The 27,323-nt window shown below is 39.6% G+C and overlaps 1 protein-coding gene across 4 annotated transcripts; it reads left to right on the top strand.

Moving 5' to 3' along the window:
- The first annotated feature begins 119 nt into the window (after window positions 1-119).
- wt1a (WT1 transcription factor a) lies at window positions 120-23,479 on the top strand. 4 transcript variants are annotated; one of them, XM_071506197.1, is made up of 9 exons: window positions 120-1,033; window positions 4,825-4,947; window positions 5,891-5,993; window positions 10,344-10,427; window positions 15,529-15,628; window positions 18,559-18,703; window positions 19,706-19,795; window positions 20,233-20,316; window positions 21,453-23,479. In XM_071506197.1, exons 1-9 carry the CDS (start codon window positions 559-561, stop codon window positions 21,572-21,574), a joined length of 1,326 nt encoding a protein of 441 aa, XP_071362298.1. In that variant the 5' UTR covers window positions 120-558; the 3' UTR covers window positions 21,575-23,479. The 4 variants fall into 4 exon arrangements, with proteins under 4 accessions (XP_071362298.1, XP_071362290.1, XP_071362315.1 ...); XM_071506189.1 differs by having other exon boundaries at window positions 122-1,033; window positions 20,233-20,325; XM_071506214.1 differs by lacking the exon at window positions 10,344-10,427 and having other exon boundaries at window positions 122-1,033.
- The last annotated feature ends 3,844 nt before the right edge of the window (window positions 23,480-27,323 follow it).

Here is a 27,323-nt window from a genome sequence, read left to right as displayed (position 1 = left end):
TCCTCAGACACACACACACACACACACACACACACACACACACACACACACACCCATACGCAGGCTGAGAGCGTTGAGGGAAAAGAGGGCTACTCCTCCTCACTCCTCCACTCCTCTCTCTCCATTCACAGAGAAAGCTCTGAGCAGAAACCTCTGTCCTCCTTGAATGGGCTCCATCTCTCTGAGCCAAACACTCTTTTACTGCCGCTGTGGATGGAAAGTGAAGATCACAGCTGATCACTGTGTCTCATTTTCCTTCGTTTCTTCTCCTTGAGCTGCTGCTGAGAAAAGCTGAGTCGACTGCTGTGACTCTTCTGTGTCGCCATGAACTTCTGTTGGACTTAAGGAGTTTCCAGAGACAGCGACTGAATCCAATACGACTCGTGAAAGAGAAGAAAAAGACTTTGTAGACTCTCCAGGATTTCGAGGGTGGTGAGTGTTTTAGGTTTGGCTCAGCCAGATACAGAGGCAGGGAGGGGGACAGGTAGAAAGGTACAGGGAAAAAGATAAAGTTTAAAAATTGCCTACTACTTCCCTCCTCTTCTCCCCTGGACCACAATGGGTTCAGATGTACGTGACCTGAGCTCCCTGCTGCCCCCGGTCCCAGCGGGACCCAGTCCCAGCTGCCCAGCCCTGCCCGTCAGCACGGCCCCTCAGTGGACTCCTGTCCTGGACTTTCACACTGCCGCCTCCCCTTACTCCTCCCTGGCTGCCCCCCACACTTCCCTGGGGCCACACTCCTTCATCAAGCAGGAGCCCAGCTGGGGAGCCACCGGTGACCCCCTCCACCACGAAACTGACCCCCACTGCGGCCTCAGCGCCTTCACTGTTCACTTCTCGGGCCAGTTTACGGGCACGGGGGCTTGCAGGTACGGGGCGGCGTTCGGGGCACCCCCGGCTCCACCACCTACCCCGAGCCAACCGCCATCTGTGACCGCCCCACACCACCACCAGCCCCCCAGCAGGATGTTCAGCAATCCGTCATACCTGACCAACTGCATGGACACACAGCAGGCAGCCCGCAGCCAGACAGGTAAGGCTGGAGGAGGAGGCGGGTGTGTGTGTGTGTGTGTGCGTGTGTGTGTGTGTGTGTGTGTTAATCACAAGGTACAAGGGGTCTCTGAAACTTTGATGAAATCTGTCAAGTTCTGTCACCTGCGCTGTTGTTTCATGTCCTTCTTTTCCACATCTTTCCTTTTCAGAAGGCTCCACTTCCTGTGATACAGGTGTTGATATAAGAGAGTTCAGGGAAATTAAATTACATGTTGAGGCAGGGCAGTGATGGTGTAGATTCATGTTACCAATTCTTTTGATTTGCACACCTGAGGCGAATCTGAAGGATGATAAAATCACAGTGCGTCGCTCACATGAAGTTTTTTCAGTCATATTACAGCTGTAATAAAAGTGACGTGAAGCCTTATTTAAAGTGGTTTAAACTGATTTTGTGCTTTGTCACAGCGTACGTGACAAACTCCTGAAAAGCAGCTAATTGAGAATCCCCATTAAAAAAAAAACACTGAGAAAATTCAAGTTCCAGTAAAGAAAGGCGATCCAACTTTTACACAGAAAACTTCCGCAGTGTCTTATCAGGCCGTGTCGATCCAAACATCACTTTAGTTTAGTGGATGCTTGTAAAATTTACACGAGCTACAGGATGACGGCTGATAGGAGAAACCTGGACTGTAACTGTAGCTGAGAAGTTAACTGTTTACTAAGTACTGTACATATGTGGCATCTCAAATGAACTCATGCAAGTTCACAAAATTACAGTATAGCTGGAAAAGTGCAGGAGTTCAGGTCTTTCTGGTTTTGACTCTGGACATTGATGTGAACAGTGGTGGATGTTGTGTGGTGTAAGAAAAGCAAAAGCCTTCAGTGCTGGCTGCATTACCGGCCACACCACAGTCACAAAAAGCACCAGTGACTTCACATGAACCATGTTCATGAACTTGTTTTGACCCTAAACTGTTTCACTCTCCTTCGAAACAGAGTCACTGATGCATCGGAGCCTCACAGCAGCAAATCTTTTTTTTTCACTAATCAAATATTGTAATATCCATATTTGTTTTTTCTTCATGCTTGTGGTGTTTTGTTTTTATTATTGTCGTTTCAGGATTAAATATGGAAATCGGAGTTTTGTATTTATTTCATATATTTAATGCTCGTTATCCTGGAGGTACACTTTCAGTTAAATCCTGTTAATTCCAGGCTCAGGACTTTATACTGAAACTTTATTATTATAGTAAAGGAGAAAGTTGATTCTATTAGAACTATCGTTGATTAGGTGCTGAACACTCAACAATAGGACCCCAGCAGCTGACAAAATAATGTGCAGCATCTAAAATTTTTGTGCTTGTGAAATTCCCAAGATTTGGTAAATGTTCTTGATCTTGTTCTTAATTATTTTGTGCAGTGTCCAAAGAAACAAATTCTTATAATATGTGAATAAAATACATGACTGATGTAATGCACAACACACAGGAGAGTACATCAACATGATTTTGTTCAACTTTAATGAAGAAAATAAAGTCATTTATGTTGGATTAATCCTAAATTTTCATTTTGGCTCTTAGAGTTTAGTATTGTCATACCTTTGAGTTTCCACTTAGATATAATTATATATACTCACAATAATTACATATACATAGAATTTTATATATTTGCTTAGGTTTTATTTGTTACCTCATACTGAACCATTAAAATTACAAGACAAGTGACAGTGAGAGTATGAACGATCCTCCTCTGTAGAGTAAAATCAGACCAAATCTATTGAATTAATTTCTGTTCATCTCTTTTGAACTAAACTGAGTTAAATAGAATTCAGTTGAATTGAAAGCACATTCTTCTTTGCCCTTTTTAAATCATCATTAGTGCATCTGCAACATCACGTTGTGCAGGAAAGTCACTGGATTTCACTTTTTTGTATCAAATACATTAACCTGCAGGGATCTTCTTGCGGATCACATCTAATCCCTGGTCTTTTCCAGTCGGGATAATGAATCTGTTCGCGGTTACCGAACAGATTAATTAGTAATAACATGCTTATCAAGCAGATAATTTAGGAATAACATTATAATGAAAGAGCTGAGCTGACCTCTAACCTGTTTTATCTGCTCCCCGCTGTGGCTCGACGAGCATAGACAAACAAACTAACAGCAGGACTTGGGTCACACAGTAGAACTGATAGCAGAGCAGGGTCACAGCGGGACCATCACATCACCGTGAACTCCATCCTGGAGGAGTTTCATTTTTCTAAACTGGCTGCACATTTCTATTTCTAGTACATTTGCTCTTAGGCTTGTAAACAGAGGCCTGCGGATGCAGTTTACACATTTTTATTTTAACATTTTTATATTTTAATTATGGCTTCGTATTTCAGAGTGAGCTACTTTTTACTTACATTTGTTCCAACAGTTGAAGGTCTACACACTTATCAGTAAACTGTTCCAGTAGCGAGCCATGATAACCCGCTAACATCACTCCAGCTTATGTTAAATATAATGGACAACATGATCATCTTGTCTTTGAACCAGCGATAGAAAGTGTCTGAAAAGTGTATTCTAATAGAAACATAATAAAACTAAAATAAAATTTAGGGAATATAAGTTATGGAAGTTTTTTTTTCCACTTACTGAAATAATCAGGTTGAGATTCATTAAATTCACTGATATTTCAACAGAACTGAAATTTGAGAGACACTAAAAAAAAAAAAAAAAAAGTCTTAGGGTATTTCCAGACATCCAGCTTTTCCAGTTGAATACAAGTTGACCCTCAGTGCTGGACTTACACACACACACACACACACACACACACACACACACACACACACAGAGTAGAGTCAGACAGGGGTGAGTGGAAGATAAATGGAGAAGTTTAATGAGTTTTTTTCTCCCCCCTCCTCTCACCCACCGATTCACAGAGTAAAGCGAGTGAAAGTGTTGCTTTTGAATTAATGAAGCATGTATGTGAGAGTGAGAGATAGTGTGTGTGTGTGTGTGTGTGTGTGTGTGTGTGTGAGTGTGTGTGTGTGTGTTTGTGTGTGTGTGTCCGTGTGTGTCCGTGCATGAGAGTGATTTATGAGAGTGTGTTGAGCCCTTTAGGTCAGCCGAAGTCATGAGTCAGGTCTGGGGTGTCAGGCCCAGGTTTAGTCTCCTCAGAACAACGTGTGTGTTATGTTTTTGTGTGTGTGTCCGGTTACGTATTTATCAGCTCTTTAATGTTGTTTTAATAAAAGTACAAACTGAACTCAGTTCTAGCCTCTTTCTCTCGGGAGTTTCCCTCACTTTTCTTTTACACTTTCGGAGGAAAACACACTGTAAATATATAAAGAGCCTCATATAGATTTGAAAAGTTTGTTGCAAACTGAGGTGTCTGCCAATAAAATAACCAGTTTGATAGATATTGATTCTTTTAAAAAGTCTCTAAAACGTTTGGGGAAAAAAAAAAAAGTTACTGATGTAAGTTTCCTCCGTCGTCTGGACGCTTTGCAGCTGATCCACCAGATTTTAATCAGACACCAAACTTTTTGACCCGACCAGAATCTTAACACAAATCTCTTCTTCTGTTCTGTTCAACAGCAGCAGAACTAATTCTTTTAACCTTTTTTTTTATAGTAACTTAACCATGTATTAAACATTTGTTCTCATAATCCACACATAGAGATACGTATCCAGTCATTGCAGCTGATTATCTAAGTAAAAAAAAATTGAAAAAGTAAGTAATGATTCCAGTGATAAGGAAATAACGTGATCTCTGATGGACCTTCCTACACATTAACGTGCTGTTTGTGTGTGTGTTTACTGTTTTATTATTTTTGTGCTGCAGGTTACAGCGCAGTTGCATTCGACGGAGCTGGTAATTATGGTCACACGCCGACGCACCACAGCTCACAGTTCCCCAACCACTCCTTCAAACATGAGGACACTTTAACTCAGCAGAACACTATGGGTGAGTGTGTGTATGTGTTTGAGCGTGCCAGCACTTTGACTGTATTTCACACACGTCTTCATGTAAATTAAATATTTTTAGGATATCTGGGCTGATTTCTCCCCCTTCCCATAAACCCTCTGTGTCCTACAAAGGCTGTAACTGCAGAAGCAGAGAAAAAGAGAACTGACATGATTGTAATGTTTTAATTTTATTGCCTTTTAACCTGATTATATTTCATCCATAATATTTTGAGTATCTATTTTTTTATTTTCCCAGTAGTAAAAAAAACAAAAATCAGAACAAAGCAGATCTTCATGTGTATTTAAAGCCACTGTATGAGTGCACAGCTGCGTTTGTATGGCAGCTCCGTGGCCCTCACCTAGGGAGTGTCTTGTCCCTTATTCTGACGTCTCCGCAGTGACCTTGCCTGTCGGAGGTATAAATCAGCCACATCCTGACTCACAAACTCCCTCGTCTCTTATCCCTCCTTTCATCCACCCACCTATCCTTTTAATCTCTTGCCCCCACGCATGTTATTGGTAAATATTTAAATGTGTGTTTTATGAAGCCGCCGCTGTAAATTTTGATTAAATTGTCGATTTTTAAAGATAACGGGAGAATTGGAGCTGAGAGGGATTTTGGAATGTAGGGAAATGTCGAGGGAGCCATTCATATACTGCTGGGGGAAGCTCGGAGAGAGAAACATGAAGCAAAAGGTCTTTATTTGTAGAAGAAACTGGCGAAAAGTGGAGAAAACTAAGGGAGGGTAAGAGAGGGCAGAGTTTAAAAGAGATGAGATGTGGAGGAAGTTTAAACTGATCTACTCTGAGTGAGTCATGAGTGAGTTTACCTTCATCTTCAGACTGTTTGGGAGCATGCAGAGGTACAAATGCATTTGCACGTTTATATTATAATTGTGTGTGTGTGTCTGTGTTTGTGTGTGTGTGCCCATGCCCTACAGGTGAGCAGCAGTATCCTGTACCTCCTCCTGTTTATGGGTGCCACACACCATCAGACAGCTGTACAGGCAGTCAGGCTCTGCTGCTGAGGAACCCCTACAACAGGTAACACACACACACACACACACAAAATCTTTTTTTATAATAAACAACCAGAAACAACCGAAGCTAGAATTGCCTCAGAATCCATTGTTGATTAATCGAGTGAGCGGTAGCAGGATGCAGTTTTGAACAGGATGTTCACCTTTAGGACAGGTCTGCCTGCCATTACAGCTTCCTGTCTGTTTGTCTTCTCCTTCCTCTGGCTGCTGTTTGGTGGGTTCAGTTGTTTCGTCGTTTCTAACTCTGCCATTAGAGGTGAAGTTTTCTCCCTGAACTGGTTCAGAAGATCTAATTTCTGATATTGTTTGTATGCTTATTAATAACCTCCCAGTGCACACCACCCCTACAAAAGTCACGGTGCCACTGAAGGAAGTGAAATAACACTGGCAGGAAGTTGTGACGGAAAGTGGGTTGATTTACTGATCGCAAAAATATTGGAAAAAGATTTTGGCGCAAGTTATTCTGCTTGCCATTGACAGAATGACGCAGGTTAATTAACATTATTATTCTCTTTTTATTTAATGCAGAATTTTTTTTATGTTTTTATTGTTGTTTTTTTATTTTTTCATAAAACTAGGACATAAGACAATAATACATGCCTTTCAAAATATATTAAGTGGAGGATAGGACAAAGATATTATGGCTTTAAATCAGTATAACTGTCTTTATTTTTAGCAACATTACCACACTGGAGCTTCTAGTAAATGACAGTACTTTGATCTGTTGTGATGATTGTGATGAAAAGATATATTTTTTTAATTTACTATATCAAAGCCTCATCATCCCAAAAAAATCCGACCACATGTGAACAGTTGTTTTTCTGATCTATTGATAATATCTCCTCCTTCAGTGAAGTACCATCATAGAAAAACTCTTACTTTCACATGCCATATATATGCTCATATCATCAAACTTTACCTTTCTTTTTAAACATGGTGCAGCACGAGTGGCAGCCTGTTACAGCAGCTCTGGCTCATTGTTGAGCTTTTTTCTTGTGAATATCCCCATTGTGGGACTAATAAAGGCTATCTTATCTTATCTTATCTTATCTTATCTTATCTTATCTTATCTTATCTTATCTTATCTTATCTTATCTTATCTTATCTTATCTTATCAAACAATCAGGCACCTGAAGTGTTATAGTGTGAGACCAAAACCATCCTCATACTCCTGCCTCATGAAAGCCTTTCACCATGACCAGCTCACCTCCAGCCACACCCCGTCGTAACCTTTTAACCTTTCCCGTCCTTCCTTCTCCTCTCACACACTGTGGCCAGAAGAAATATTACTTCATTCCTAAAGAGTCAACATTTTGGAATTCCTGTGAATCGAATTTGTAGGAAAATAAGCACACATGCGAATCCATCTGTAAAGTGTTCAGCTGTGGTCACGTTTTTGGCTCATGTCACTCCGCCTCTCATTACTCTCCACTGGCTCCCTGGTGCTGCTCACGTTACATTCAAGTCACTAACGCTAGCTGACAGTGGCCACCAACACAGCACCCACCTACCCGACTCCCCCCACCTACCTGACTCCCCCCACCCAGGTGTATCAACCTTCTCATTCATTACAACAACTCACTACAAAAATTGCTTCAAGACCTTCCTAACTACTGCTTTCCAAGACTCACCTAATATGCCCATTCTCTGTTGGGCCTTCTCTGGATCTTAATAAAAAAAAAACAAAAAACATTTACCTAATTTGTGCATCTGAAAAAGAAACTGTAAAATCTCCATCTCCACATCTGCCACTACAGCGAACTACTACCTGTACGTACTAGAAATGTGTTGATAACTCTTGTACAGGTTTTAAAAAGCCTCCATCAGGAGGTACACCTCCTCACTGAACACTCTCCAAACTGTTTGCTTATTTTTATGTTTCCAAATGAAACATTCTTCACATGCCTCTCACACTTTGTTTTTCATCGATGGAGGGACTGAAGGAATCCTCTTTAAATACTACAGCAGGGGTGGAAACTACAATTTCACTGTGTGTATGTGAGAGAGAGAGATGTGAGGTGGACATAGGCTGTCCTGTAAGTCTCAGTCTGAGGTTCTTCTTTGTCATAAACATAACTGATATCTGCTCAACACACACACTCATTCACACACACACACACACACACACACACACACACACACACACACACACACACACACACACGGCTGGGAATGCTCGTACGAGTTGACTCGGTTGTCTAATCTTGCAGCCTGGTACCAACAGGACTGTATTTACTCTACAGGCCGTCATCTTGGCCTGCTGGAACAACATGAAATGAAAACATGCTGAGCTCTTATTATTAGAGGGAAAGAGAGAGAGAGAGAGAGAGAGCAAAAGAGACGCACACACATACACAGATGCAGAGACACACTCTGCGTCTTATCATAGTAAGAAACAGCATGAGATGCCTGAAAGTGGAGCCACAACCACATGATAGGCTGAATGGTTTGTGTGTTTGTGTGCAATAATGAACCTTCAACATAATTTCAGTTTTGAAAACTGTCTTCATGTAAATGTAAAATTCAAGTGTTGTACTAGTTATAAGAAATCAGAGGGAAATACCTTGCACACACCAACATTATTTGGAGCACAGATCCAACCATCAGGAGTAATGTGCCTTCTCCCAGCTGGTCAACCTACAGCCTAGTAGAAAGAGCAGTACTGACCAACTGACTCTTTGCAGATATGATGGATGTCCCACTAAATCAGTTACTTCAGGCATGTTCTGTCTAAGTTCACAACAGGCCATTCTGCTCTATTGTCTTAAAATAAAGTGAATAGCTTGGAACATGTAAAAGTTTTTATCAGCAAAAAACACAATGTAATTTGGAGCATGTAAATACCACATGAAAAAAGTTGCATTTTCCAGAGTCTTCCAACTTTTTGAAGGTGTAAAGGATTGGTTCGTACAAATCCAAGAAAACTAATGGGATGGTTGTATTTGTGCAGGTTTTGAGAAATTTGTCTCTGAGGTGTCTGCCTCCAATTGAGATGATGGAATAATGTGTTTTCAGTGTGCTATAGTGAAGCAGTTTTCACTGGAGCAAATTTCTTCCACACAAGCACTTCCATATGAAAACTGTTGACAGTATGTGAATTATCCAGAGTGATAGGGATGTTTTTTTTTCTGGGAAGGCGTCTGTCAGTAGGTTGGTGGGCTCAGATTGAAATATCCCAGGAACTACTTGTAGGATTGCCATAAAACTTTTTTCAAATATTCATTGTTACCAGATGATAAAAACCACTGAGGCGGGTTGATCCCCTTAATTTAAAGGATGGTAATTGTGGTTTTGAGTAAAATGTCTCAGCAGCTATTGGATGGATTGCCATGATATTTGGTACAGACATTTCTTGCATGATGCCCAGAGGATGAATTACAATGGTGATGCTCCACCAGATCATCATTTCTCAATGACAAATACAGTGTCCAGTGCTTTATGAACAAATTCCTGAAAAAGTAGTGCCATTGTAGTTTGTGCTTAGTGCCGATTAGCAAATGCTAGCAAGCTAATATGCTAAACGATGGTGGTGAATATAAACATTGTATCTGCTAAACTTTAGCATGTTAGCATTGATCTTAGCATTTAAGTCTAAGACATAAGTGTGGCCTCACAGAGCAACTAGCTTTATGAACTCCTGTGAACCAGAGGGGCTTCTCATGAAAGATCCACCATACCACACAGTGGATGTTTAAATTAGAACAAACATCTTTCGTTAAATGGATGAATGGATCAGTGACAGGTTCTACCGGTCAGCAATAAAGAAGAAAAGCAGACACTTATTTATTTGAAGATGTCATGCATCAGTAATTAAACCCTCTGCTCAGCCTCCATTCCAACAATATTTCAGCAGAAATACCATTTGCGCTGTGCTGGCTGTGTGCCATGCTGTACTGTAAAATAATAGCTGTGTAATGAGCAGGGTACCAGGCACCACATCTACCCTGTCCAGACTGCTGCAAGCCTGCAGGTGGTGTGATAGAAGGGCTGTGGTGTCAGGGGGTGAGAGCTATAAATCCACTGTGTGAGAGTGTGAGTGTGTGTGAGTGTGTGTGTGTGTTTGTGGCAGTGTGTGCGATCGCATGGCAGGTCTGATTAATGATTGTGGAGTCTGCTGTGTTTAATGAAAGATGGCTGTTATGGGAGAATTTAGCTTTCTCGGTTTGTTTGTGTGTGTGTGTCTGTCTGTGTGTGTGAGTGTGTTTGCATTTTTTCATTAGAGTGCCTCTTTTGAGGACAACAAAAGGCAACACAGCTACGCAAATGGATACTCATTCTCAACCCTGTGCTGGTAAATGACAGTCCACTGCACAGCTCATGAGCCTTTCTTCTACGTTTTGTCTTTCCTCCACAGAGGAGAAAATTTATATCAAATGACCTCTCAGTTGGAGTGTGTGGCATGGAACCCTGTCAATACACTGGCATCCACCATAAAGAGGTAGGAACTCATCCATGCTCCCTTTAAACAGCAGCAGTCAATCAAGTTTATGTTGTATAAGACAGTGGGAAACATGAAGAATAAGTTATAGCTGATCAGATCTCAGTGCCTACAGAAGAAATTAACACCTCTTGAAAATCTTGCTCTTGCTGACCATCCAGTGATTTAACTTCTCACCTTGCTGCAGAAGCCAGGGATCAGCTGCCTTTGCTGTACCCAAATTAGCCAAGCTTCCTTGTTTTCCTTTTTTGAAAATGGCTCACTGCGATAGCTAACTGCATAAAAGAAATATTAAAGACTTCACACACACATTCATGGGAACTTTTTTTTCTTCTGATCTTTGAGTTAAGAGTGAAGTTTGCTTTGTGACGCAGCAACGCCACGCTTTGATGGTGATCGCAACAATTGCATGCATGTAGTTATCTTTATTAAAGTGAAATGGTGATGATTATTTGAATTTCCTTAGGGATCAATAAAGTTTTATCTTTATCTTTAAATTGCCATCATGCATGAATGATACATACATACAGCATAGCCTAATTTTATACATGATCCATGTTGATGAAGATACAAAAAAACATTTAAAAAAAGACTTGGCAAAATAACATTTTTATTATTTTAAGAGACCCCCCTGGCTCCCCCCTAGTTCAGACCCTGGTTACAGGTCTTGGATGTGGTCATATGTCTCTTAGTTTGGTCCATTGATGAGCTTCTTCAACATATACTTAAACCATTTCTTTCTGCAGGCAGCCTGGTCTTCTGCGAATATAAAATGTTATTCTTTAGCATAGCAGAAAATATGCTATGCTATGAAATAGTATAGTATATTTTCTGATTTAACTGGATATTTAATTTATTTTTATTCTATGAATCGTCTGTTCAGCAGACTGCTATCTGAATCCAAATCTGAGCAAAGTTTTTATCAGTCAAATGTTTTTCTATTCTTTATTCCTAATACTAAAGAAAGAAGGTTACAAAAATAAATCTGTCAATACATTTTTAAATGAAAATTAAAAATTAAAAATTATGAATATATTCCAAAAATCCAATATACTATTCACAAAAATGGTTGGGAAACAGTGCCTCTCCACTCTAGACCTGCGAGCGACTAACTACTTTTAAGTGTTTGTCAGTCTCTATGGGACATGCATGTACTGTATTTCTAAGTGCATTACTAGTAACACCCAAAATACAATGGTGATCTCTCAGAGTAGATCTCAATTAAACATATGAAGAGTGATGATCAAGAATAATGAATCCACAGGCCATAGAATAAACAAGTCCTTCCAAAAGTCCCCAGAGGTTGTAATGTTCATTATGTTCCACAACATGAAAGGTCAAAGGCCAAAAAACATCAGGTTTATCCTCTTTGTACCAAGAATATCCACCTTGTCATGGGCCAATATGTTAATCATGTTGGGGGACATGTTGAAATGACACTGGCACCAGACAGAAGGTCATTAGGAAGCCAGATTGATCATGATACATCCACTGAGGATTGTTCTTTAAAATTCAGTCATCAAATCTGGTCACATAACATCCCATTTCTCATCACCGTCTCATTTTAACTCTAAAACAGACACACTTAAGAAATCAGTCTCAAACAGTCCCTGAAGTATCAGCTAAAACCATTCAGCTGTATGTGCCGTGCTGTGTGTCACTGTGACCTGCACAGCAGCATAGTGGTCAGTGTCTGTGTCAGCTCACAAATACTTTACTACTCCGAGCCAACTGACATCCATCATAGTTAACAAATGAGTGTGTGTGTGTGTGTGTGTGTGTGTGTGTGTGTGTGTGTCTGATAGAGACGCATATGTGCTCAAAAGAGTGGAAGCAAGCAAGAATGTGTATTTATTTTGAGGCAGGTTGCTGCATAGTGAAGTAGTGTGTAGTGTGCATGTGTGTTAGCATGTGTGTTGTTGTATACAAGCGTCTACGAATGTGGTTTGCCAGGCTGGTATTTCTCTCTGAGTAGCTCAGTCTGTCTTTCTCTGGACTCTCTCTGTCAATGAGGGGGAGCAGGGGAAGGGAGGAGAGGTGTGAGGGAGTAGTAAGGGTGAGGAGGAAGAGAAGGGAAAGCAACAAAAGTAGGACGGAGTCAGTAGAGATAGAGGAACAGGAGATGAGGAAGAGGAAGTACAGGGGAGTTGCACGTAGAGAGGAAGAGCAGATAGGCCCAGTCCAAATACAGATCCTCACATCACCTGGTGCAGAGGTGTTTCTGTGGACAGTAGTCTGATTTATATTGGGATTTTATTCTTAACAATGTAGTTAGATCATATCAGAACAAGTGTATTTTGGTGTTGCTCACTCTTTTGGTGTGTTCTTTTTTTGGTTGTTGTCTTTTTTTTTTTTTTTTTTTGCTGTTTGTTTTGTTTTTTGACAATTTTTAAAGTTACAATGCTATGAATTGTGGGTAATTCACTTTTGGGAAATATACTCATTTGTATTCTGGCCAAACGTTAGATGAGAGGATTGATACCACTCTCATGTCTGTGCAGTAATGACTGCGTATAACTAACACCAGCAGCTAGTTATCTTAGTTTAGCATACATGCTGGGAACAGCTAGCCAATGACAAGACATCTGCTTACCAGTAACTAAAATGCTCACTAATGAACACATTATACTTGTTTTTTTAATCGATTACAAAAAGAGAAGGGTAAAAACTAAAAAATAACAATGTTTTGTTTCCTTTTGACGGAGCAGGGTTAGCGTCTTCCTGTTTCCTGTCTTAGCTAACCAGCTGCTGGCTTTAGCCTTAGATTAGACACACAAGACAGTGGTATTGAGCTTCTAATCTAACTCAGCAAGAAAGTGAATAATTTTATTTACAAATGTTGAATGATTCCTTTGATGGTTTTAAAGGTTCACGAAAGAGCCCTCTGCGTCTCCACTGTTGAATAAATAACAGTCGGCACTTTTGCTGTATTGAATTGAGTTCCGCTGGTGTAGTTATACTAGTTCGTCTAGTTAGTCCAGTCCAGTCTAGTTTACACTTCAAGCTCAACAAAGTCATTTCATGACAGCTTTTGTTGTGATGGCAAAAAGCTTGGTCAGGTCAAATCAAATAATCTCATAAGCGTGGACATTAATGCTCCAGCACATTCATGTTCACATGTGGCGTTTCTCACCACAAACTGATGATCTCACTGAAAACTTGTTCTTGGTCAGTGTGGGGTGTTCGGTGGGTCTGAACCCACCACAACCATCCGTCCTCCTGAATCACACTGAGAAAGCTGTGTGTTGAATGGATTTAAAGCAGTCTTGGTGAAAGGGTCCCCAACAAAGGTGTTCAATTACCTGTACGCTACTAAAACCTGTACAAAAATAAAATACAAACATCCTAAGAAAGATGAATAAATGAATGAATGAATGAATAAACAAAAGTAAAGGCGCATACAGTATAATTTACGCAGAGTCTCCTGCTGACATAGCCTCGATGTCTCTCCTCCTGTTCTTGAGAAAATCGAGGCGGACAAAGAGCACCTTATGACTGCCTGGCCGTACGCTGTACATTCCCACTGCAGCAGCACAGGATGCAAACTCCCATCCTCCTCATTTGGTCAGACAGACTGAAATATAACACATTTCATAGACAAGAGCTTTCTGTTTCTCTCTGTGTGTGTTATCATAAGAAGATACGAGAGGCAACACTGGCAGCTGTGTCACACAGAGCAGGTTTTGTTCTGCTCTTTAGGTCAGAGTGAAATCCAAAATATTTATATCATACATCAAACTCTATTGTATTTAGTGATTGAATCATTACTTTATTAATTAATTATCTCATGAAAAGGGAAATTCATTATTTTTATTAAAACAAATCTGATAATTAATGAATATTTTTAATACTTCAGATTAAGCTTCTCATTAGTTTTTACTGCTTTTATCAGTTTTATATTGTCATCGTAAATTGAATATCAGAAAAACAGGCACTTTAAAAAGGGCACCCTGGGCTCGGGGGGGGGGCTTGTGGTAGATATTTTGGCAAAGTAAAAATATCACTATAATTTAAGTAGTCATCCCTAGCAGTAATAATAAAACATTTAGGAAATATATTAAACGCTAACAGTTGAATACTTGCCTACTTAAGAATTCACTGTTAAGCGATAATGTTACACACATGAAAAGGTTTTGGTTTTTGACAATGTAGATGTAATAATAATATGTATCATTATTATCATAAACCAAAATTTTACAGAAATTGAAATTTTAATCTGATGATGGCGCTAGGTAGAAAGTACAGCGATCACCAAAGTTATTACAAAACATCCTGAGGGAAAATGTGAAGGTCTGAGCAACATTACAAGCAACCCAGACAAAAGTTGTTGAGAGATTCAGCCCGGATCAAAGTGTTGGATCGACCGACTGACTGATCTGAGCAAATACTGCACAGCACCATAATGGTTCTGTAGAGATGATGTCTGCAGTCACCCGTACACCACATGGTTTCATGAAGCTACACGTCTCCAGTATGAACACCTCCTGTATGTATGCCAGCTGAGTCTGGATCAGGGTTTATTGTGCCCAAAGGGTCAAATGTTTTACACAAAATATACACATGCACAAACAGAGGCACCCGGGGTTCAGCTGGATATATGGTGCTCTGACAAAAGAAAAAAAAATAAAGCATACATCAACAGGAGTTACATCTCTACGCTCAACTCCGAGTCTTCAAATGATTGGTCTGTGTTTTGCATTAAGGGCTGAATGTGACAAGGTGAACATATATGAATAATGATACCTTCCTGACCCTACAGTACCTACTGCACACAGTCTGCGTAGTCTAACAGCAGGTCGTGCTTTGTGTCTATCAGGGTTTGCCAGTATGTGATCCTTCTGTTTCACATTCATCATATTCTACGTGACAGCAGTCCACGTGGAAACCGTCTTTTTACCTGTGAGCTGCTGTGATCGTAAAGTGTTTCGATTTAGTGACACAGAAAACAGGCTGCTCTTGGAGCCAATACGGCGGCTTTGAGAAGGTTGTTCCAAACTGTGAAAATGTTGATTTACAGTGTTGATTTCCTCACTTTTAAGTAAAACGAACTGTTTATTTTGAAACCAAATTAATCAGTTCTTCTCTCTTTCTGTGGTGGCAGCCATGCAGCAGGCTATGACAGTGACCCCAGCACCCCCATGGTGTACAGCTGCAGCACGCAGTACCGCATACACACACATGGAGTCTTCAGGGGTATACAGGTAGGACTTTAACTACTGTGATCATCTGTACATGATACTTCTGTGTTCATTGTCAAGAGGCCATCATGAGGTCACAAAGACCTTCAGTCTGGAAACTCATACTGTCCTTACAGTGTCAGGATCCTGCCTGGCGTACTGTAAACCTAACATCAGTGTAACAAACACTGGAGAAACAAACACACACACACACACACACACACAAACAATGTATTTTATACATATTTTTTTTAAATGAGTGGACTGAAAAGATGTGTGGTGGGGCGGCTGATGCAATGACCAGGCTACGTGAAGAGGAAATACTGATATGTAGCAGAGCAGAGATTTACAAACACACACACACATGTCTACACTTAAACACACACATACACACACACAAATATGTCACATACACATTAAAAAGCAGCCCTTAAGGCCAAGGAATCTTTTTCCACAGATCCATTAGCAGTTGAGAAACACACACACACGCACACAGACACACACACACACATAGGGTTACACCGGGTAAAGATACAGTTTCCATACGAGGATCAGCACGTTAATAAATCATTAGATTTTAATTATTGTCTGTCAGCGGCTCTAAAAGATGGGGAGCAGAGATTCTCCAGACCTGCTCTTAGTCCTCAGCAGGTCTTTTTGAGATCTTTCTTTCTTTCTTTTTGGGGCCTGTTTCATCATTCACCCTGCTCCATGTCTTTCTTTGCCTTTTCCCCTCTGCTCAGACAAATGAACTGCACAAAACACACATAAGAGGTCTGGCTCAGTGCAAAACAATAAACAAACCCTCTCTCATATGCCTTTCATAGTACAATTTAAGAGCTGCTAAAATGTGAGATAACACACTGAGTAGCAAAGTGATGCTTTTACCTTTATTATTATGGGGATTACACAAATTCTCAATCACTGCCAAAGGAAATAGAGTTCACAGCCGCAGAATTTCATTCTTCATTAATATTAGTTTGTGACCAGCAAAACATCTTACACAGCTTGTTGAAAACTGAATCCTATGATCAAGAATCACATTACATTATTATGATATCAGTCTGCTGTCAGGAGGTAGCTAATGTTTAATTTAACAATCAATTCCTGCAGCAAACTCACTTGTGATTACTGCAAACAGGCATGTTCGATTAGTTGTCAATCACTCAGCCCCAGAGTATTCAATTAAAATTATATGAATAAGGAATTATGAAATAATTAATCACATTAAATTGTGTAATATGTAATTGAAGCAACAGAAATAAAAACAATTGTGGAGTCATTTTAGAATATATAAGAACTCAGCACAATATTATGAAAAATGTTGTTTGGTCGTTTTTTTTTTCATTATACATTTTATTGAAGTTCATTTTAATTTCATAGAAATTTTAAGTTCATAATGCCCCTTTTTAAATTTCATAATGACAGTTTTCTCCATTGCACTTTCACTTCATGTCACTTTTAGTCAAACGCAGCCTAATTTAGCAAACTCAGCAATAGCTACCAAATTTACCCAGCTAGCTCCTGTTAGCTAGAGCAACAATAATGCCACAGTAATAAAGACTTAACTGACTACAAATAAACACAATGCAAACCTAAACCTAACCTAAACATGCTGCCAACCCTGGCTTCTTAACGAGCCAGGTTTGTTAGCTTGGAGTCTTAATGAAGAGCCAGTGTTAGCAACAGCAGCTAGCTGGTTAATTCATTTTCCTCGGCAGCATTTTGAAGCAAGACTCTGTTATAAAAATAAGATAGATAAAATAAGAATAATGAAATGACACAGTAATGATAAGGTTTCGTTTTAACGATATGTTTCATACAATTTAGTAAGAAGATTATGAAATATAAATGCCTTTTTTATTTATTCAATATTGAAAACTTCAGGCCTCCATACATTAACTCATAATGAAAAAAAATTAATTTGTATTATTAATGAATGTTTTAGACAATTTGCTATGAGCTGGATTAACACCTGTTGGGTTCATTTTGCATTTATGAACATATTACATGAGAGTATTGTGCATCATTTAATACACTTTAGATTAAGATTCATCGCACAATGAAGTAACTCATTCACACTTACACTGGTTCAATGTAATTTTAGTTTTCAGGTTGAAGGTGAGGATAAGTTTTACATGAGCACTGCTCACTTATGTAGGGGCTGTAATGTCCTAATCAATAGCTGCTAACAGTATTAATTACAACAGGGATGACCTTTACGTCTGTTTTGCCATTATGCTAAACACTGGGGAAATGAAGAGCAGATGGCTGTGGGAAGGAGAGAAATAGTTGTGTCTGGAGGGAAAAAGAAAAAAGAAAGAGGAAAGTGATGGACAAAAATTTTAGTGGTGTAAAGTGGAAACATCTGAAAAAGAGGACAGAGAGACAGAGGAAGTGTGAAGAAAGCCCTGAAATGTCATGTACAAAGTTAACGAAAAGAAAAACTGAAGAAATATAAGGTGGCAGATAGCACAAGAAGGTATGACAAATAAATAAAAATGAGAATCTAACATATAAAGTTTTGATTTTTTTTTCAGTCATGTGTTATTCCCTGTTTCCCAGCAGTGTCTGCAGTGGGGCTGTAATGGGGTGCTCTGGAAGGGGGCCTGTCTAACAGGCGTGACTTACAGCTCCCTTTGGGCTGCAGTCAGTCTGGGGTCATTTTACTGCTAATTCCCATCTAATGAATATATGACCATTTTATTATAATGGTCCCCACAGGCCAGACACATCACATGTACTTATTTACACACAGTAAAGATTTAATTGCCTGTTTTCTAAATTACATTTCACTGGTTCAATTATTTATGTCCAGGGAGAGTTTTTGTTAATTCTGCATTGAGTGGTTTGGCTTTAAATGTAAATGTGTGTGTGTGCGCGCGCGCACGTGTGTGTGTGTGTGTGTGTGTGTGTGTGTGTGCGTGCGTGTGCGTGGGCGTGTCTGCGTGCAGGATGTGAGGCGGGTTCCCAGCATCGCTCCAGCCATCGTGCGGTCAGAGACCAGTGAGAAGCGTCCGTTCATGTGTGCTTACCCAGGCTGCAACAAACGCTACTTCAAGCTGTCTCACCTGCAGATGCACGGTCGCAAACACACAGGTGAAATGTGCTGTAATAACATAATCATTATGTGACACTTCTGACAGCAGTATTGGTAGTGTCAGTGTTTCCACACACTCAGATACATTTCCCAGGAGCACAGCACCAGCATGTTCCTATTTCACTCAAATGTTTTCTGTTAGACTTTAGGAGAACAAACTTTTAAAATATTGTTTCCATTAGCCCCAGTTTCCTTATCTACTATTGCCAGAAAACACTTCCTGTTTTGTAAAACAAAGAAATCGTTTATACTTGAAGTCAAATTTAAGACCAAAACTTGGCACTCCTTTATAGTGATTTTTTTCCATGCTTGCAACCAACAGGGTCAGTGTTACCGCCCAGCTGGTTAAATCAGTGTGACCTCAGCAGTGTCGTGACCCTAAAGATGTTTCTCAGTGAAAGACACAAAACTGTGAGGAAAGAGTCTTTGTCTGTCGTCACACCTGCTAACGGAGGCTAGCTAACGCTTGATCAGACCAGGAGTCCAAAACTATCACAGAAAAAAAACAGCAAATATTTAGATTTGAAATGTTGGGACCAGTGAATTTTCGCCATTTTTAATTAAAGGTCCCATATTATATCAAGTGAGATTTCCATGTCTTTTTTTATTCTAAAGCTGGTCTTGGTGCTATATTAAAACTCTGCCTTAAAACAAGCCATCAAATTTGTGATGTCACAACAAAGCAGTCACCACCGTGCCCCAAGCCCAGCCCACAAAATATAGGACCTTTAAAACAATTCTGTTCAAGATTTTTGCTGATTAATTTTCTGTCGACTGGCTGATCAGCTAATCATCTAATTGTCTCAGCTCTGCAGATACTGCTACTGTCCCGGGACAGCAGTATTATGGTACACAAAATTAAACAAGTAGAACTTCGTACATTATTTTCCTATGGGTATGTGTGTGTTATCCGTGACATATTAGGGAAAAAATAAGTGGTAAAATGAATCTAAATAAAATTTAATTTACCTTTTAGTGACCTCCCTCTTGTCTTTGTCCAGGGGAGAAACCCTACCAGTGTGACTTCACAGACTGTGGCCGGAGCTTTTCCCGCTCTGACCAGCTCAAAAGACACCAGAGGAGGCACACAGGTTTGATTGCTTTCACTCAGTCTGCCTCTCCGTCTTTATTTTTTTCTATTTCAGTTCCTTGTCTTTGCTCTCACTACTTGCCCTTCTCTGACATTTGCATGACAGCCATGTTGTGGACAATGCAGTCTTTTGAAGGGCACAGTTTGCATTTTGTGTACAGTGGTGCACTACACTGAACCCCCCTCAGATGAAGTTACTAAAGGCTGGCAAAACTTTGGAATGGCTTCAATGCCTGCAAGCCTCTGCTCTACTGTATTTTTCTATCTCCCTCTGTGTTTGTGTGTGACTGTGTGTGTGTCTGTGTGTGTGTGTGTGTGTGTGTGTGTGTGTGTGATGGTGAACATGTGTTTTCTGTATGTGTGTGAACTTGTGTTTGTTTGTGTGTTGAATGTGTGTGTGTGTGCGTGTGTGTGCATGCATACTGTATATGTGTTTAGGAGTTAAACCCTTCCAATGCGAGACGTGTCAGAGACAGTTCTCTCGGTCTGACCACCTTAAGACACACACCCGGACTCATACAGGTAAAACAAGTGCGTAAACTTTTATTTTTCCATTTCTTCTTCATCCATTTGATGTTTGTACAGTATACAGTTCAAATTAAAGTCACTCAAAGTAAAGATTCAAAATGAATGAATTTTACAGCATAGTTTTTGTACACTCACTGAGCACTTTGTTAGGAACAACATACTAAAACGGGGTAGGGCCCCCCTTTAGTTCTTTGTGGAATTAATTCCACAAGAAATGTGTTGTCATGATTATGAAACCAGTTTGAGGCGACTTTTGCTTTGTGACATGGAGCATTATCCTGCTGGAAGTAGATATTAGAAGATGGTAAACTGTGGCCATAAAGAGATGAAGATGGTCAGGTAGACTGTGGCATTCAGACCATGATTGATTGGTATTAAGGAGCCAATAAAACATTCCCCACATTATTACACCAGCAGTAGCCTGGACTGTTGCCACAAGGTAGGTTGGGTCCATGGATTCGTGCTGTTGAGGCCAAATTCTGACCCTACCATCTGCTGCCTCATCAGACATTTATATTCATCAGACCGGGCTACGTTTTCCATGTCTTCAGCTGTCCCGTCTTGATGAGCCTGTGTCCACTGCAGCCTCAGATTTCAGGTCTTCTGTGGTTGTAGTCCATCCATCTCAAGGTTGGACGTGTTGTTCATTCTGAGGCTTGTCTGCTCACCACAGTTGTAAAGAGTGGTTATCAGAGTTAACGTAGCATCCTCTGAACTCATCAACAAGGTGTTTCTGTCCATAGAGCTGCCGCTCACCTCTCTGTTTTTCACACCACTCTGAGTAAAGACTCCAGAGACACTGAGATCACATTATTTCCTCATTCTGATGTTTGATGTGAACATGAAGTGAGGCTCCTGACCTGTCACATGATTGGCTGATTGGATAATAGCTGAGAATAGCTGAGCAGGTGTACAGGTGTTCCTAATAAAATGCTCAGTGAGTGTACATCACCATGTATGTTATTACCGGATTTGTGCTACCATGCACTATGTGAATATTTTATATATAAAGTCCACTTAATCTTCCCATTTAGCTAATGATCAGCATGATATTCTAATATTCTTCTTTCATTTTCTCCTTGTCTTCTTCAATCCATCCTCTGTCCATCCGTCCCACCTCTGTCTCTCAGGTGAGAAGCCATTTAACTGCCGGTGGCCAAACTGTCAGAAGAAGTTTGCCCGGAGCGATGAGTTGGTGCGACACCACAACATGCACCAGAGGAACCTGACCAAGCTCCAGCTGGCTATCTGAACCCGTGTCCGGCCCATGTCCCAGTTTTAAATGTAAACATCTAGATTGCATCTGCTTAGTTTTTCTCTTGACCCCACTATTTGCACCTGTGAAACCAGCCTCTGCTCAGTCCAGGGTCCTAATGGGTCTCTTAAAAAAGTTAATAGTGGGTGTACATCATTTACATTTTAATAACTAGATACCACAGTCTGTCCTACTCTATAATGCAAATCTATCTAAAAGTCATGAGAAACTCTGACTGGAGTTAAATACAGTATCTCAAAAACTGTCACTTTCAGAGAGTTGAATTTAAAGGATGAGGCAGTATTCTGTCTTTGTGCTGTTTCCAACAAATCCCATGAAAAGGCCAACAGTGTGTGAGAAATGCAGTCTCTCATCCACCTGAATGAGAGCACAATGTTGACGAAGCAGGGGCTCCAGCATTTAGCTTTAGCTGCAACCTTACATCGTTTGGTGAGGTGCTGTGTTCAATGAAAGCACACATTCCTGGTAGATAACTTACTACTGTTTACCCTGAAATCATGATAAACCTTCAAACTCATCAGTTCACCAGTGCCTGAAAAAACAGCCCCTCACCAACGCATCCACATTGTTCCTTTGAAGATGTAAATGATACAAAACAAAACGGGTTCCACAGACTTGTTAGTACAATCAATTCAATCTTTGTTTTGGTTTTTTCACGAGATTTGTTGACAATGACGAAAATACAGAACATCACCAGAACTATGCAGTAAATAAATCTTTCCTCTAGTTTTGAATTTTCATTTCATAAAATCAGTCAGCACCTGAGTACTTCCAGGTTTTCCGAATAGAATTCACAGCTGAAAAAAACATCATCTTATGTTTCTGTTTACCAGTAAAAACTTTGCTGCTGGCATAAAATGGTTAGGCAGATGTAAATATGAAAATGTACACAGACCTCATTGGATCCACATTTACTTTATAAGGTCCTCATGCCTGACACTTCTGAACTGAACGTTTCTTTGTCAATGAAGAATCTGACAAAAATGCAGCCATCTTAACTACGATGTAATATCTCATTCATCCCCAGTTACTGTTTTCTTGCCACCAACCACCACCATGACAGGGAGGTCAAAAGTTATGGTCAGCCACATCCTTGCTGCCTCCAGCTTAGCCCCTTCTCAGCTGTTGTAAATATGTCTTATGTTGAACTACTTTGGGGTGGCTTATTTATTATCTCTTCATGGACAAAAATTGCTTTCACTGGATTGATTTAAAGGGAGAGAGGTGTCATTCAGTTGCTCTCTGCCTCTTCCTACAGTACAGCTTTCACAGGTCAGCAATGAAAGAAAATGCCAGCTTTAATTTGAAAAGATCAAGTAAAGCAAACAATTTGCATGTGACAGCCTATGCAGTGTTTTGCCTGGTTGGCATAAAACATCATTTGCAAACACAAACATGCCTTTACGGTTGTATTTAAAAAGCTGAACGTTTTTGCTTTTGAGTAATGTGAAAATTTGATATTTTTTCTAGCAGGACTCAGCACTCTTTGAGGTAAATCATCTGAGTCTCTTGTCTCTATGGTGTGTAAATATTGCTGGATTTTGGCAGCGTTTTAGACACTGCAAGCTCTAAAATATGTCTGCTGGGTCACACTGGCTCTGTGGCCGGGACATTATGGTCAAGATGTAAATAATACTTCTCCACCATGGGAACTGAACTCTTTCCATGGGGAGAAACATCTAACTTAACTGATATATTTTAGACTTTCTTTGGATGGATCCAGGAACTGTTTATACTTTCTTTTGTCTTTCTTTAATGTGTATTAATATGAGTCATAAAACAGCAAATGTCAGTGAAACATTTTGTACTCAAAAATGTGAGATTATTGAAAATGATGGTTTCTCTCTGTGTAAATGTATTGTGACTGTTTTGATACAGTAACATTTTGTCTGTGTGGTCATTATTTATTCATTTCTGCATTTCTCTTTGTTGTTTTTTTTATATTAGGTCATTAGTTTTACAGCTTACAGGCCGGTCACATAGTTTCAGTCCTGTGATATTAAAATATCAACTCCAAGTCACACACAGAAAAGTAATATCCATGAAATACTGCTGGACTCATGCCATGTATTTCCATCATCATGAAGATGTAATTGCTCTATGTGAAATATGTGACTTAACTTTAAGTTCCACTATCTTGTAAAAAACATAAAAAGTACATAAAGGTCTTGAAATGAAATATATTCAAATACTAAGTCTTTACACCAGGTTACCTTGACCAAGCTTCCATCCCATAATTCACAAGAGAAGTTTTCTTCTTCAGTGTAGTATATCGTAAATAAAACGAAACATCATGATTTTAAAAACTGAATTAAACATCATTATAGAGCAGGTTTGTGAGTGACAAGACAGAGAAACAAGGTTCAGAACCTTAAGGTCTCTTTAATGGAAACAGTTGCACCATCCACACACACAGCACACACACAGCACACACAGTACAGTGGAGTACCATCCACTTTCCTCTCTTTATCTCTCACCAGATTCCTTGTTGCATTCCTTGGCTCTCAGTAAAAAAAGAAAAAAGGAGCAGTAAAGGCAGATAAAAAATGAATGTGTTTTCTTTCAGCCTCTCTCAACTTCATTCTTGCATTTTTGGGGTCAAAATCTATTGTTTATGTTGTTGTTAGTTGTAGTTGTTGTAGTTGTTTATTTGTACCACCTAAATGACCTTCAAAAAAAAAATAAAATAAAATAAAAAAAAAATATATATATATATATATATTTTTTTTTTTTTTTCTAGAGGAAAGAAAGAAAAGATGGCAGTAGACAACACTCGCACACATGACAACAACGCTTCACAACTTTAAAATGTTCTTGACCAACAGCCCCACAGAATTCATGGTGAGTGAGACAGAGGAAGGAGCAGAGCAGAAAACAGAGACAGAGACATATGGGGGTAGAGATGGATAAAGACAGATACAGCGATGTTTCTTATGTGAACTTTTATCATCAAGTTTAGCCAAAGTGTTAGTGTAAATCAGACAATGTGTCCAATTCCCTCGGTGGAAATCCCCTGAAACTCCCCAGGGCTCTTGTGCTATATCTCAGCTGTCTGACAAGGCCTATATCTCTCATCTCTCTCTTTCCCTGCTCTGTGTGTGTGTGTGTGTGTGTGTGTTTTGGTGTTTCATCTCTGTTCCAGCCTCATGCCACTAACGGCCCTTTTAAGCGAGATAGCTGGACAGTGTAACTGTGGTTTTGTCCACTTCCAGTAGTCACATTAGACGCTGTATCAAGATGGTCCATTTAGTGCAGATGGAGGAACTTGGATTAGGCCTCTTGCAAAATACCGAGAGAAATATCACATGCATGGACATCGACATTTTTCACATCTTATTTCTAATCTGTTTAGCTTGGTCTCAGTGACAGCTGTGTTGCTGCTACAGAGCACGCTAACGATGTAGCTTGTTTGCTGATGAGAAATTCCCGCAAATGTTGAGGAATGGGTGAAGTGAGTCCAACAATCTCTGGGCATTAACATCAATATAAAAAACTGGCGCTAAAACCATGCTAATGACGCCGTGTGTGTTCAGTCGCGTGCAGCCTCTTTTAGCTTGTTTTGTTCTTACGACACATTTACTGTTTTAGCTTATTCTCACAGTTCCCATCAGTCTCCACCATCTAAAACCTTTCCAGCATTTAATTGGTACACTGAGTTCGGTGACCTCTAGTGTCCCGGTAGTACAGCTCTGAGCAGAGGCCTTATCAGTCTTTATGACACAAAACATCTTTTCAGCTTTTCGGACTTTGTTGGCCTGCCTTCTCGAGTCATGGGTGTTGGGGGAAACAGACCTTTACCGCAGCACATTTTGACTTGTCATAACACAAAAAGCTCAGATGAAAATAATTGCATTAACAATGGCTCAGGTCCATCAAGTATCTAAGTATGCGGCTCCACTGAGCCAGCATGTACAGCACCAGCCCTCCCCTCCCCAGTGGACTGCATCCATCTTCAGTGTTATTCAATACACCTGCTCTACGACATGTCGCAATATCTGCTGTGAAAAGGTCTAATCAAGCACACTCTGAGTGTCATTATCATACCTGTGATTTTTCTATTGTAATGTATCAAAATGTTCATCATTATTACATTTTTCTGTACGATATGAAGAATATGAATGACTGAGTAACTGAGTGCATGAAGTGTTTATCACAGTCATGCATACAACTTTGGGTACCACTTTACAATAAGACCACCCTTATAAAGTATTTATGAATAGTTTATAACTAGTTTATTAATTAGCTTGTTTACACTTTATAAATTATTTATAGGGTGTTATAACACATTAGATAAAAAGGGCAACAGTGACCTGCTGCTTGCCAAATAGTGAGCCCACATTTATCTGTACTGTTAACCTAGTTTTTACAACCATTTATTAATGAGTTACTAACATTTGTAACTGGCAAAAGGGAGTTTTATTTTAAAGTGTTAAACACATCCCCATTTATTAATCTGTACTATACGCCTTTCTTTTATAAATACTAGTAACGCATTGATAAACAATGATGGGTTTTACATTTTATAGTAAGGTTCCCTTTTCCCTGTTATAAATGGTAGTAACTCATCAGTAAGATGAGTAAGCAAATAGTAAGTCTGCATCAATGTATGAAAACTGTGTTATATCTTGTTTATAATTGTTTATTTATGATTTAGAAAGTGTTAACAACCAAATTGATAGCTTAATTATAAACCATTTATTATTAATTTATAAGGTTAGTCTTACTGTAAAGTGGTACTCAGTTATGTCCAGTTCATAGGAGCCTAAAAGGCAACTTATATTAGCTGGATCCAGAATAGTGTGTATACATTTACAAATAATACTACAAAATGTCCTAAGATAAAGAAAAATCAAACAACTTACCACTGCATGAACCACTGATAACACATACTGTATAGGAAACAAAATAAATACAAAAAAAAGATCCATATTGCTTTCTGTTGCTGATCACTGGTGGATATAAAGGTTTATTTTGCCCCCCATGGTGAGTTACGTCAGGCATGGTATTGGCAGTGTACTAATTGGGATGTGTTACTCACATCCCGTTAGTCTTATATTTGGTGCCTGAAGATAAGAGAAGAATTAAACAGTGATCTATTTTTTTCTAAAGTAAGAAGAAAGAGCAAAAGAAAGACCGAAATAAACAGATAAACAGTGATATTGTGAAAGAAAACAGCACCAGAGTAGGAGGGAGTGAAAAGAAGCTGCTGGAAAGAGTGAAAGATGAAAAAAAAAAAGAGATATAGACTCTGCGGTCACGTTGTTCTAGGATCTGTGGAAGCAGAGAGAGGGAGATGATACTGTGGATGTCTAGGTCCTGGTACGGCTCAGCACAACTCACACACACACACACACACACACACACACACACACACTCCTAGAGCTGGAAGTGCTCAGTGCAGTTTGTTTCTCAAGAGGCTGCATTCCTTTACTGTCAAAGACTCAAGTTGCTTTAAGAGGATAAAAATTCTGACATGAGCACAGCAAAGCCACAGGAGAGATTAATATCAAAAAGTGCAGAGTAAGTGCTGAGTAAACAGAAAGTAAAGCAAGAAAATATGACCATTTGTCGTTTTGTTTGGCACTTGTCTTATTGATTCCCTTAATGTTGATTAAAAAAACCCTTATCTTAGCATCAATACCATATAATACACCATTGGCCACCTCTTTCAGCACCTCTACTCTGCATTTTACATTTTGTGCCTGTGGGTTGGATTTGGAGGGAA

Source organism: Trachinotus anak, unplaced genomic scaffold (genome assembly GCF_046630095.1).
Source record: "Trachinotus anak isolate AG129_WGS33_773 ecotype Australia unplaced genomic scaffold, CSIRO_AGI_Tana_v1 ptg000002l, whole genome shotgun sequence".
Lineage (NCBI taxonomy): Eukaryota > Metazoa > Chordata > Actinopteri > Carangiformes > Carangidae > Trachinotus > Trachinotus anak.
Note: the sequence above shows the minus strand (reverse complement) of the source record. Positions and strands in the feature narration are given on the sequence as shown.

What these genes read in the sequence shown, in the direction of transcription:
- wt1a (XM_071506189.1), top strand. Translation starts at nt 559, where the DNA reads ATGGGTTCAGATGTACGTGACCTGAGCTCCCTGCTGCCCCCGGTCCCA. An exon ending in CTGAGGAACCCCTACAACAG is followed by an intron (nt 5,994 to 10,343) that starts GTAACACACACA and finishes TTTCCTCCACAG; the next exon opens with AGGAGAAAATTTATATCAAA. An exon ending in CTGGCATCCACCATAAAGAG is followed by an intron (nt 10,428 to 15,528) that starts GTAGGAACTCAT and finishes CTGTGGTGGCAG; the next exon opens with CCATGCAGCAGGCTATGACA.